The 13,339-nt window shown below is 43.6% G+C and overlaps 1 protein-coding gene across 1 annotated transcript in view; it reads left to right on the top strand.

The window, feature by feature from the left end:
• The window catches only part of WDHD1 (WD repeat and HMG-box DNA binding protein 1), a 34,042-nt gene extending 24,928 nt beyond the window's left edge, over positions 1-9,114 (top strand). Inside the window, exons 18-26 of the mRNA XM_054162200.1 lie at positions 378-509; positions 1,106-1,323; positions 2,570-2,700; positions 4,245-4,301; positions 5,654-5,697; positions 5,841-5,999; positions 6,501-6,634; positions 8,076-8,211; positions 8,767-9,114. Of these exons, the coding sequence (XP_054018175.1) occupies positions 378-509; positions 1,106-1,323; positions 2,570-2,700; positions 4,245-4,301; positions 5,654-5,697; positions 5,841-5,999; positions 6,501-6,634; positions 8,076-8,211; positions 8,767-8,970 (1,215 nt within the window). The 3' untranslated portion in view covers positions 8,971-9,114. The remainder of the gene's footprint in view (positions 1-377; positions 510-1,105; positions 1,324-2,569; positions 2,701-4,244; positions 4,302-5,653; positions 5,698-5,840; positions 6,000-6,500; positions 6,635-8,075; positions 8,212-8,766) is intronic.
• Positions 9,115-13,339: the final 4,225 nt, after the last annotated feature.

The raw sequence follows: 13,339 nt of genomic DNA, 5'->3' as shown, positions 1-13,339 counted from the left end.
TCCCACAGGTGATGATTACCCCCACAGTTACTGAGTTTTTCTGTAATGCTTACAATTTGCTGTGAGACAGAAGTTAGAAAATAAAATAATCAACTTGTTCTGCAATGGTCTGTCCTGGTAGTGTACAGGTGAACACATAGGGCTTGTCCTGAGGAAGTAAAAAGTGGACTTTAACATTTAGTTTCTATACAGATGGTGATTAGTGTTGTCTTTCTGTTGTTGTTGTTCCTCAGTACTCAATGACTTTTAAAGAGAAATGTGTACCACTCACTCTCTTTGTCAGATGAAAGGAATGTTAAAGTTAATCAAATATTGTTAGGCATTAAGCTATGGACTTTTTTCCCCCCCTCTGACCTCCATCTTTCTCCCTTTTTCAGGAGCAGTACTGGCGTTCTTTGGTATTTCACAACCATGTGGACTACTTATCAAAAAATGGCTATGAAGTGGATGAAAATGCTAAAAGTCAGGCACTGAAGGAACAGCAGGAACTTCTAATGAAGCTCTTTGCTGTAAGTACACATAAATAAACAATGGAAAGAATTCCTGAGACTTTATTTTGAATAGATGGCATCTGATGGAAATTTTGATGTGATCACTCTTCTGGGAATGGAATGAAGCTGGAGGTGGGGAGATTCAGACTGGACATGAGGAGGAAGTTCTTCACCATGAGAGTGGTGAAACCCTGGAATGGGTTGTCCAGGGAGGTGGTTGAGGCCCCGTCCCTGGAGGTGTTTAAGATCAGGCTGGATGAGGCTCTGGCCAGCCTGGTCTAGTGTGGGCTGTCCCTGCTGATGGCAGGGGGGTTGGAACTAGATGATCCTTGTGGTCCCTTCCAACCCTGACTGATACTATGATAACACTGGCTAGTGATTGTCAATCCAGCCAGTTCAGACTATGATAAGAGATGAACTCCAGTTACTGTTACTGCTTATCAGTATGAAGAGTAGGGGAAAGAAGGGAACCAAAAAAAGAGATTTATTTTTGGCTCATGATTGCTGGTGGTTCATCCTTATTCATTCCTTCCACCAAGACCATAACATTCTGGTCCTAGAGAAGAGCTGTGTAACTGCTAAGTGTGGAATCCTCAAGGCTTCTTTTCTTTCAGCTTTCTTGTAAACTGGAGCGTGAATTTCGCTGCATGGAACTTGCTGACCTCATGACACAAAGCGTTGTGAATTTAGCTATCAAGTACGCGTCTCGCTCTCGGAGACTAAATTTAGCTCAGCGACTTAGCGAAATGGCTGTAGAAAAAGCAAGTGAGTTGGAAGCAGCAGAGGAAGATGAAGAGGAGGAAGAAGATTTCCGAAAGCACTCGCGTGCTCGGTAACACAAATTTCTGTGGTTTGGAACCTGGGAACGTGTTTTTATTGATCAGTTAACACTTTGATTTGTCTTTTCTGGACCAGAGTTTGTGATGTATTTGTTGCTCTGCTTAGAAACTGTGCATACAAAATGGTACCTGCTTCTTGATCATAGAATGGCTTGAGTTGGAAGGGATCTTAAAGATCATCTAGTTCCAACCCCCCTGCCATGGGCAGGGACACCTTCCACTAGACCAGGTTGCTCAAAGCCTCATGCGGCTTGGTCTTAAAGATTTCCAAGGATGTGAGGCATCTACAGCTTCTCTGGGCAACCTGTTCCAGTGTCACACCACCCTCATAGCACAGAACTTCTTCCTAATGTCCAGTCTAAATCTACCCTTGCTCTAGTTTAAAACCATTGCCCCTTGTCCTATCACCACAAACCCTACTTTCTGAGGACTCATTACTAACAGGATACTAATACAAAGGGAAACATTTCCACTCCTTGCCTACTGAGGAAAATGCAAGAAATCTACATACTGCTGTTGGGAACTTACAGACTAATCAAGCATTGAAACTTGCTGCCTAAGCTTCAGACTGAAAATACACATCCATGTTACCACCTGTGTCTTATTCATGTATGCAGAAAAGTAATCTGGTATTACTCATGGTATTGGATGTATTGATGTTTAAATGGAGAGTCACAGGGTGGTTTGGGTTGGAAGGGACTGTTAAAGTTCATTCAGTCCAACCTCCCTGCAGTCAGCAGGGACATTTTCAGCTAGATGAAGGTTGCTTGGAGTCCCAAACAACCTGAGAGATTGCAAAGATGTTTTATGTTTGCATTTATGTTTGCAGCAAAGGGTTTTGGCAATAATATGTGCACTCTGAAGAAGGTGGCAGAAGGTTGCTCTTTCTGTTTGGATGATTGCTCCTGTGTGTGGAGCTTCTTTGAAGTCCAGTGCATGTACTTAGCTGTGTGTGAATTTCAGGCAGTTTCATCACCATGTGTGGTCCCTCATAGAATTACAACTACTCAGCCACTTCAGAGAACTACACTTCATGTTTCAGGGTCGACTGAAGTGGTTAATAAAGCTTTATTTTATTTTTAGTAACCGTCACAGTTAAATCAGAGATAGAACATAAATAAATGCCAAATGTTATTGTTCTTACTTCCTAAATTAGGTAAGTAAGTTAGCCTTCCATTGTTCCAGTTTTCCCTCTCAGTGTGGTGACCACTTCCTTTCTGATGGATTCCTTCCATTCAGTTACAGCAACGCTCCCACGGAGTGGGGTCAGCCGCCGGTTAGAAATGTTCAGCAGGACCAAGAAATGGAAGATGCTGAGGAGAGTGATGGCTCTGAGGAGGAAGAAGAAACACCAGAAGTGCCTAAACAGAGTAAGAAAAACATATTCCCTGAATAGGCCGGATGTTGTTTAGATGTGTCTTTCACAGACTTAATCAGGAATTCTGGAAAATTCCCAGGTAATTTGTCATTTGGATAACTCATCAGTCTATAGGACTCTGCAAACAATGAGTTTTCTGTCCTTAGTTTTGTTTGTGTCCTGTTGACATAAAATACAGAAAAGACAGGCCTACCACCTGTCACAGGTCACCACAAGCAAGGTCCATTTAGATCCAATTATGTAAATGGATTTAGATCCATTTATGTAAATAGAAAATAACCCTGTTTGTCTCACTGAGTTCTGAAACTCTGCAGCTGTTACAAGGACAAGCTCTTCTGCTACCTAGTGGGAGCAGGGCTGATGGTGTCCAATCTGTCTTATTTGGGTGTTGATGTGTGGAAAAAAAAATAATCACAAAATGGTAGGGATTGGGAGGGACTTCTGGAGATCATCCAGTCCAACACCCCTCCTAAAGCAGGGTCACCCACAGCAGGTTGCTCAGGATCACAATGTCCAGGTGGGTTTGGAGTCGCTCTAAAGAGGGAGACTCTACAACCTCCCTGGGCAGCCTGTCCAAGTGCTCCAGCTCCTCAAAGGAAAGAAGTTTTTCTTTATGTTTAGATGGAGAGAAGGAAGAAATTTTGATGCTGAGGGTGGAGAGACCCTAGCCCAGGTTGTGGGTTGAACTAGATGACCTTTAAAGGTCTCTTCCAACCCAAACCGTTCTATGATTCTATGGAACCTCCAGTTTGTGCCCAGCCCCTTGTCCTATCACTGCGTACCACTGAAAAGATTCTGGCCTCATCCTCTTTACCACACCCTTTCATTATTGATCAGTATTGAGAAGATGCCCTCAGGCTGCTTTTCTCTAAGCAAAAGCACCCCAGGTCTCTTGGCCTTTCCTCCGCACAGAGCTGCTCCAGGTTACTGATGAAGATGCTGAACAAGACTGGGAACTGGAATAATGGCACAGGAGTAGGAGGTTGACATGCAGTAGCCCCTGCCTGTGGGCTTCCTGTTACGTGGAGTCCCCTATGAGAGATGCATGGCAGTGCCTACTGAGTGAGCAGGTCCATATTCCAGCCTGTGTCTTGCCGTTGCTGCAGGGAAACAAGATTAGTGTCTGTCACCTGCTCTGCCACAACTTGCTTATGCATTGTAGGTCATAACCGTTTGAGGGAGCCTTGGGGAGTTCTTCTGTTGTCTGATACTATTTCTCATGCACTGGGTGACCTTATGAAGTAATTATTTCAGTATCAGCTCAAATCTTACAGGAGTTGAACAGATATACAAGTTGTTTGCTGGGCACACTTGTTCAAGGAATAAGTTTAAGATTTAAGCAATAAGTATACAACTGTGAGGTAAATCTAGGTAGAAGTAACATGGTTTTGCAAGAGTGTGTGCCCCACATGAAAACTATGAGCCCTACTTTAAAGTGCAGATTGTTTAACTTGTCTGTTTGGGAGGTTGTTCTAAAGAAGCTATGCTGTTACATTTTATTGCACTTAAATATGTGCCTCTTTCTTTTTTCTGAAGGGCCAAATCCTTTCTCCAGAAGTGTCACTTCAGCAGAGGTCCCTGCTCCGAAGTCCAGTGAGTACATCTCCACCTATTCCAGGATGAGAACTTTGTCATGCCTCTTGATATGTGTTCAGTTTTGTGTCTCTCACTACAAGAAGGATACTGAGGTCCTTAAGTGGGTCCAAAGAAGGGCAACAAAGTTGGTGAAGGGCCTTGAGAACAGGTCTGGTAAGAAGCGGATGAGGAATATGGGATTGTTTTAGCCTGGAGAAAAGGAGGATGAGGGGAGACCTCCTCACTCTGCACAACTCCCTGAAAGGAGCTTGGAGCCAAGTGGGGATTGGTCTGTTCTCTCTAGTAACAAGTGACAGGATGAGAGGTAATGGCCTCAGGTTGCACCAGTGGAGATTTGGATTTGATATTAGAAGAAACTTCTTTATTGAAAGTGTTCTCAAACACTGGAACAGGGGCCCCAGACACGTGGTTGGATCCCCATCCCTGGGGATATTTTAAGAGATGCACAGGTTTTGTGTTGAGGGATGTGGTTTAACACCAGATTTGATGGAATCAGGGACCTGATGATCTTAAAGGTCTTTTTCAACCAAAACAATTCTAAGATTCTATGTCTACCCCAAATCCTTCACTCTCCCATTAATACCACAGTTCAGTGTGTTAACAGTGTGGTCGAGTGGCAGCTCAGACCGATTGTTGTTCTCGTGTTTTTAAGAGGTTCCCTACTCCTGTTGATATCTTCCTTACCTAATGGTTCCACAACACTGATCTGCTTGCCTTAGCTGTGCCAAATGCTGAATAGCCTGGCTGGTTATGTCATGAAGGCATTCTTTGGGACAGGAGAAATGAGAGCAGTGATCACTTGATTTGTTTTACTAATCACGGGCACATTTACAGGTTGAACTTAAAGGCAGAGTTAATGACCCTGTCTTGGAACTGATCTGAGCAGGCAGGGGCAGAATGAGACCTTCTGCTGGTTTTTTTGCTTCTTCCCTCCTGCTAGCCCTCTAGCAAGAATAATAGCAGTGGAAACGGATTTGGGAGTGGAGGAAGTACTCAGTCTTCCTGTGGATTTGTGTTTTAAGCTATTGGTCCTGTGTGGCATTCCTTATGACTAATAATAGCTGTGCAGTATAACCTTCATGAGTTATTATAGTATCTTTATCCAACCACTTGCAGGCCTGGTGGGAACTTCTTTTCCTTGGGGTGGAATAGTTGATACCTTTGATAGATCAACTCTTCGAATTTCAATGAAGAGGGGCTGGAACACACACAATGAGTGTTAGCCTTGTTCCTTGGAATCAAAGCTAATGTTTCACTACTCATCGAAAATGTGCACAGTGCTTCATAGATGTGTGTGTTTCTACAGCCACACATTTTTACTTCTTGTTTCTTTCTTTCCTATTAAATAGTTGTGATTACCTCAGGCAGCCAAGGACGAGTGAATCCCTTTAAGGTAAGAATGTTGCAGCTGGTTTGATTGCAGTGCTCTGAAAATTATTGTTTGAAGATTACACTGTAACTATGGGGACAGATGTCTTGGAGGGACAGAGGAGGGAACAGAAAAGAAATACACTGTCTGTTTCTTTGTTTTGCTAGGTGTCATCTAACAAAAAGGAGCCAGTGGTCCCCTCAGCGAATATTCTAGACACGATGACCAAGCAGTCAAAGAAAACTTCTTTGGCTAGCAGTCGAGCTGCAAACAAGCAGAACCCTCCAGTTATAAAGCCTCTGATTCCCAAACCCAAGTCCAAGCAGGTAATGTTTCTAGTCTTTTTACATTGTTTCGGTGAGCAAAGAACAGTAAACTGCACTTTCCCAGTTTCTATCAAGTATGAAACCCTGCTGGCTGAGTAAAGCAGCTTACATGGCAAAGTTCACTTAAGCATACCACAGAAACAATAAAAACACACATTTCCTGTCGTCGTAAAATCATAGAATGACAGAATGCTGGGGGTTGGAAGGGACCTCTGAAGATCATCTAGACTGATCTCCCTGCTAAAGCAGGGTGACCCAGAGTGGATTGCACAGGAATGTGTCCAGGCAAGTTTTCTGGAGTTACTTTGTGCTTTTGTTTTAAATGGTGTTAACTAAACATCTGCTGTGCTGAAATTGGATGGATTTGGTGCTCTACTAATGCAATGGTTATGATGTCTTGAGGAAAGGCTTGGGTTTTGCTAGGCTATGTGGTGTGTGTTGTCTGAGAACGAGGTGTTCTTAGCTTTGTTTTCTTTCTTTGTTTAACCTCAATTTCTCTAGGCTTTAGCAGCCTCCTTCTTCCAGCCTCATGCACCTAACTCTAGTGCAAAAGTAGTGGAAGAAAGAGAAGAAAAAGCTGGAAATGAGTCACAGGAAGCGAAAGTCACTGCACAGGAGAACACCGAAAACAGAAGGTGAGTGGACGCTTGCACCTCAGTGCCATGCTCCAAGTCTGATAGCAATGCAAGTCCAAAACCAACTTTGTTTCTGATGACTGGCTGAAGTGGCATCACATCAAGATTGAAGTGTTAGCTCACAAGTTGTCACATTTATGAACCCACTTCGGAAATTTAGTAAACTGCTACTCCTACTCTGTGTGTTATCAAACACACCTGCCAAAACCACACTCTTTGGAGTTCTGAATTGCTGTGTTACCCTCATGGTGACAGAGCAGAGAAGGGCATTCTGGCCATTGAATCTTTCCCAGTGTACATGCAGTGTTACTCCAAGCAGGAGTTCCACATCTACCTAAGACAAATAAATGTGTGAGCGAATAAGTGAACAATGCACGATGCAAGTCTGGGACTCTTACAACCATTTTTGCCTTGATAAATCTGATCGTGACCTTTGAATGATAAATGAAACCATGCTGCTGTGCTAGGTCCAAGTGTAGGAAAGAAAGTGTAAACATCACTGTCAAATCTCAGAGGAAGTCTAAAAGCCAAGGGGCTTATGTCAAAGAGTAAAAGCTTTTATTTTAGCATGGTTTTTAAAGAAGAAAATGAGCCAAAAACCCTTGTATCACCTAAGGAGCACGTCTCTTCCTAGCTAAGACTATAATCTGTCATGTTCCTCTGGAGCAGATGTATTTTCTAACAATCCCAGTCCTCATGAAACTTGCATTATTATAATCATGTTTCATTTAGACTTCATTTCACTGAGGAAGATGAAGGTAATTATTATTCATTTGGGTTAGCATTCTTTTCATTAACCTTTACAGATAATGTTCTAAAACAAGTGGCAAGGAGAATTGTGAGGAGGATTAGCTGAAACATGCTAATAGATGTGCTCTATTTTTAGGTGGATGGGACCCTTTCACAAAGGAGGAGAGCCATTATGCTTTGTCATTCTAAAACTGAAATGTTAATCTCCATATATATCATAGCTTTAATAAAAATGCTTGACTTAGTCTTGCCTTGTCAGCATGTTCTTCAGGCATGCTGCAATAGGAGAAAGCAGACTGCTGACTATATAGGTCTTTTCTTTCAAGAACAAAAAAGCCCAGTTAGGTGGTGTTTAGAAATGTTGTGTTGAGGGATACTTACTTCTTACAAAGGCATGTACTGACAGGATGGGGGAAGCTCAGCTGAGATGAGGCTTTAGGAGGAAATGCTTCTCCATGAAGATGGTGAGGCACTGGAACAGGTTGCCTGGAGAAGTTGTGGAGGCTCCAAGCCTGGAAAGTGTTCAAAGGCAGGTTGGATGGGGCCTTGAGCAAGCTGGTCTAGAAGGAGCTGTCCCTGTCCATGACAGGGGAAGCTGGAACTAGATGATCTTGAGGGTCTCTTCTAACCCAAACCATCTTACATGGTTTTTCTATAACCTTCTTAGACAATTCTTGTGTGCTTGTTTTAGACCAAGAACAGGATTCCAGATGTGGCTGGAAGAGAACAGAGCAAACATTTTGACAGATAATCCTGCTCTGGATGAAGCAGAAGTAATAAAAGAAGGCATGAGTCGATTCAGAGTGCTGTCAGCAGAAGAAAGAATGGTAAGAAAACATTCTCTAGTTTTTGAGAATTTCTTTGCCCTTTGATATTTTGGGTTAGAGATTTTTTCTTTAAGTTCCACAGTTCTCCATCTGCAGGGACTTCTGCTGTGCATTGATCCATGGTATATGACCTATACTTTGAGAGGAGTAATTCAAAGCAGAAAGAATAATTCAAAACAGAAAGGAGCCTTTCCAAAGTGAGAGAAATGTCCTCAATAAAGAAACACCGAAAAAAGAAGAGACAGGGAAGGAGTTAAGAGTGACGTAGCCTGGCTTAATTCATTGGGGTTTACATTTGTTCTAAGGACTTCTGGATCTCTTCTTTGTCCAGAAAGACAAACAAGAACTTCTGTTTTGTGGAGAGGCTCAAATGAAGTATCGTTCTGAGGGAGGATGTTGTTGAGGAAAAAAAAGGAAAGTGAGGAAACCACTCATAAATTGATCCTTACTAGTTCCTAACAGGAATTATTTCAGTACTTAGAGTCAGGGAAATGAAGTGATGAGTTCTGTGGCCTAACTCATGGTTTTCTGTTCAATTATATCCTTTCTTTAAAGGCATGGACTGAGAAAGCGAAAGGAGGAACAGGTAGCGATTTAGCAGAAGATAAAAAACGGAAACGTCCCCCAGCTGAGGATGAGGATGAAGCGAAAAAGAAACAGGAGCAAAATTCAGAGGACTCAAACTTACCCAAAAAATCAAAGCCTTTAGATCAGTCTACGAACGTCCGATTGTCAGCTTTTGCCTTCAAGCAAAGCTAAATAGCCTGGCACCTTCTCAGGGTGTTGTCTGGAAACATTAGGTAGCTCTGTGTGAGAAAGTTGCTGCTGTGCTCGAAGAGCGCTAACACAAAGAGTGCCTTGCTCCAGATAGTTTTCCTAGAAAGTCTTATATTGTGAATTCTTGAGGGAAGTCTTGAATCCACCCCCCAGACCTTTTGCAAGTTACTCGTCTGAAGCATGATAGCAAAACCAGCAGCACTTATGGACCAGGTACCTGGAAGCGCAGTTCCACACCGTGTTGTGCAGCTGTGTGGCTCTGTACATGGCACATTTGATGCTAAATCCAGGTTAATAATTCTGGGGAGGATAAACTACATCCAGAAGCTGTCCTGTGGTTTTAGAGAGCCAAAGTAGTGGCTCCTATACCATTCCTTCTCCCTGCTGTATGAGAAAGATGCTCTCTGAAATGGGAGTGGGGGGAAGTTGCTGGTGTTCAGCTGCATTTTCAACACCTTTGTCTGTGGCATTGGCAGAGAGTGAAAACTAGGGACAGAAGCTGAGTTAGGAAGGTCAGGTGAGCAAACATGAGCTGTTCTAGATTGCAAATGTACTTTCCCAGTCTGTGCCTCAGCAAGGTCCAGGAGGTGAAAATCTCTGTATTATTTTGTCACGTTTGTTTTAAAATAAAATGACTGTTTCTCTCTTTTAAAAGTGGTTGTCTTTGCTGCTTTATAATTGAAGTAAACTTGAAGCTGGAGAGGGACTCTTTACAAAGGCATGTAGTGTCAGGGTGAGGGGTGATGGCTTCAAACTGAAAGAAGATGAAATTTAGTCTAGACATTGGGAAGAAATTCTTGCCCATGAGGGGGGTGAGGCACTGGAACAGGTTGCCCAGAGAAGCTGTGGAAGCTCCAAGCCCTGAAAGTGTTCAAAGCTGGGTTGGGTGAGAGCTTGAGCAACCTAGTTTAGTAGATGTCCCTCCCCATGGCAGGGGGTTGAACTAGATGATCTTGAAGGTCCCTTCCAACCCAAACCATACTGTGATTCTGTGAAACAGACTTCAGCCTGCTAGTCACAAGGGAGTCATATTTGCCCTCTCTGGAGCAAAGGCAGCGTGTCTAACTCGGCATTTGAAGCAAACTCAAATTCGGAAGTAAATTTTAAAGGATGAAGTAAAATAATTTAATTCATGTAACAACTGGGAGTGAAGAGTTTTAATTTAGGTCTTTTTTTCCTCTGTGCACATCCTTTCATCATTTGCTTTTTTTCATTCTTCATTTCTCTTCACATCATTAGTGAGGAAGCAAAGGACTGTCCGTTTAAAACACATTTTTAGCACTGAAATCTGTAAATCGAAGTTTCAGTGAGATTCTGTAACAGCCAATAAATCTCAGCGTAGGAGGCTGTGCCAGACTTTTATGGCAGTTGTTACATGCCATTTTGGATAAAACAGTTCGTTTTTCCACTGTGTGGAGAGTGGGGGTCATGATAACCCAGGGATGGACCCAGTACTCCAGATTAGGCCTCACCAGGGCAGAGTAGAGGAGCAGGAGAATCTGCCTCAATCTGCTGGTCATCCTATTGTGCTTTGCTTCAAACTACAGGCACAAATCTGGTGAGGTTCCTCTCCTGCATTAGAGGCTGCAAACAGCTAATTCCACAAAACATCCAAAGTCCTTTTGGCTGCTGTAGGAGGGAGGAAACATCCAAAGTAAACTTCCATGAGAGTTTTCCGAGAGCTGGATGTTTGCAATTGTGTAGCTCCTCCAAACAAACATGCCAAAGGTCTGTTTAAAAGGCAGCTCTTGCATTTAGTGAGTGGGTTCATGGAAATCACTGGGGATGTTGGGCTCTATCCTGCAGGTCCCTGGTTTCTGTTTGCTTTTCTCCTGGCTTAGTTTTTGCTTCATAGAATGGACTGGGTTGGAAGAGACGTTTAAAGGGCATGGAGTCCAACCGTCCTGCAGTCAGCAGCAACATCTACAACTGGAGCAGGTTGCTCAGAGCCCCAGACAACCTCACCTGGAATGGATCCAGGGACAAGGCATCTACCACCTCTCTGGGCAGCCTGTGACAGTGTTTCACCATCCTCAGGGTAAAAAATATTATTTCTTCTCTCTCTACTCTCAGTGTCCTCCTTTTAGTTCAAAACTCTCATCCCTTGTCCTGTCATAATGGGTTCTGCTAAAAAGTCTGTCTCCTGCTTTCTGATTAGCCACTTTAAGTGCTGAAAAGCCTCCAGAAGGTCTCCCTGGAACCTTCTCTTCTCCCAGATGAGCAACCCCAACTCTCACAGTCTGTCCTCACAGCTCTCAGGTAATTTTTGTGTCCCTAACAATGCATGTGGTTTCCATCAGACCCAGTATCTGCAGCCTCAGGGTCACAGTCTGGACTTCACTGCTAACCCCATGGCTGGTTAGAGGTGGCAAAACTGCTTTCAACATCAGACTTGGAATTTTGCATCAGAGTTGCAAGGCTGTGGTGGGGATGGCAGCAGTGATTTTGTAATTATGAAGGTTGCTGCTGGGATGCTGCTGTCCACAGGCAACAGGGCCTGTTGAGATCATGGAAGCTCTTACACTGAGAGGATCATCTCTCTCGCTAGGCTGCTGTTACATTTCTTTGATCACAGATTGGTTTTGCTCTATTACACAGCTCCAGGCAGAGCTACAAATACACCCTCCATCACATGGAGCCTTCCAGGGAGCTGAGCTGAACAGGATGTGCTCATCCAGCAAAAGCATAACTTTGAATTCAGGTGGAAATGAAATGCCAGACCAAAACCAAACAGAAAACTTGAAATGGACTTTCAAGTGCAAACAGTTACGTTTCTACTAGCTATTGTTCAGGGGTTTCTGAAGATGCTCCTTAAAGGATTTAACAGAATTTCCTTGAAGCCTCCAGAATGTTTTTGTCCTGAATTTGCCACCTTTCTGCTGGAAAACCAGGTATTTTAGAAAAGCCAGTTTGGAAACCTTTAAGGAACCTGCCTGATATTTATTGAACCAGAGAGGGAGGACTGCACTGCAGAAATATCACATCTTTGGATGAGATTTGAAGGGCTCCAGCTATTGACCCCCGACTGGGGCTCTGGCTGTGACTGTGCTGTCTGTGTTGCTGTGGGAAAAAGCTTTGCTGTATCTAAATCCAGCTCCAACTCCCCTACCTGATGATTGTCATTCCTCTTTGAATTCCAGGAACAGAAAGCACTTTCTCCTTCTTCCAGCTTTGGCAGGGGTTTTGGACTCAATGCCCTCCAGAGACTCCTTCCAACCCCTCCCATTTTGTGATTCTATGATTCTTCACTCTATGTGTCCCAGTCTGTGACCATCTTCCATTTCACTGGATCATTTGACTTTAAAACAATCCCTTTCTCATGCACTTCTTACAAACAGTACTGAAGATAGCTTAACATGAGCCAGCAGCGTGCTCAGCTAGCCAAGAAGGCCCACACCATCCTGGTCTGTATCGTCAACAGTGTGACCGGCAGGAGTAGGGAAGAGGTAGTGCCCCTGTACTTGACACCGGTGAGGCTGCACTTTGAATACAGGGTTCAGTTTCGGGCTCCTCACACCAGGAAGGACATTGAGGTGCTGAAGTGTGTCCAGAGGAGAGCAACAAAGCTGGTGAAAGGTTTAGAGAACAAGCCTTATAAAGAGCAGCAGAGGGAACTGGGGCTGTTTAGTCTGGAGAAGAGGAAGCTGAGGGGAGATCTCTCTACAACTCCCTGAAAGGAGGTTGGACTGAGGTGGAGTTCAGTCTCTTCTCCCTAGTATCAGGCAATAGGATAAGAGGAAATGGCCTGAAATTGAGCCAGGGGAGGTTTAGGTTGGATATTTGAAAAAGATTCTTTACTGAAAGAGTGGTCAGGCATTGGAACAGGCTGCCCAGGGAGGTGGTGGAGTAACCTGGTGGTGTTCAAGAAATGTGTGGACATGGTACTTCAGGACACGGCTTAGTGGCCATGGTGGTCTTAGGTTGATTGTTGGACTCAATGATCTTAGAGGTCTTTTCCAACCACAACAAATCTGTGATTCTACATTGTGTTAAAAAAGCATCCTATGAGAACAGAGAGCAGGTGATGGAGTCTGCAGAAAAGAAAACTGATGAATATTTGTGTGTATGGCCCTTAGTTCCCCTACCTTTGCAGCTGCTGTTGTTCCATATCTAACCCAAAGCTGCTCCTTGCTGGAAAGATGCAGCTACTAAACCCCAATAAAACCAGTCATGAAATGGCAGATAGAGCATGTCAGCTTTCCAGGGGTGGATAATCCCAAGTAGCAAACCCCCACCTCCCTTATTCTGCCACTGGCAGAGCATTCCAAGCCCTTTAATTTATGAAAACATCTATAAATTACCTCCAAGGTGTGCTGGAGTGTTGCTAACCTGTTGGACTGCAAGAGGGAGT

The sequence above is a fragment of the Dryobates pubescens genome, chromosome 5, assembly GCF_014839835.1.
Source record: "Dryobates pubescens isolate bDryPub1 chromosome 5, bDryPub1.pri, whole genome shotgun sequence".
Taxonomy (NCBI): Eukaryota; Metazoa; Chordata; class Aves; order Piciformes; family Picidae; genus Dryobates; species Dryobates pubescens.
The sequence above is the reverse complement of the archived record's forward strand: the minus strand, read 5'-3'. Positions and strand labels throughout refer to the sequence as shown.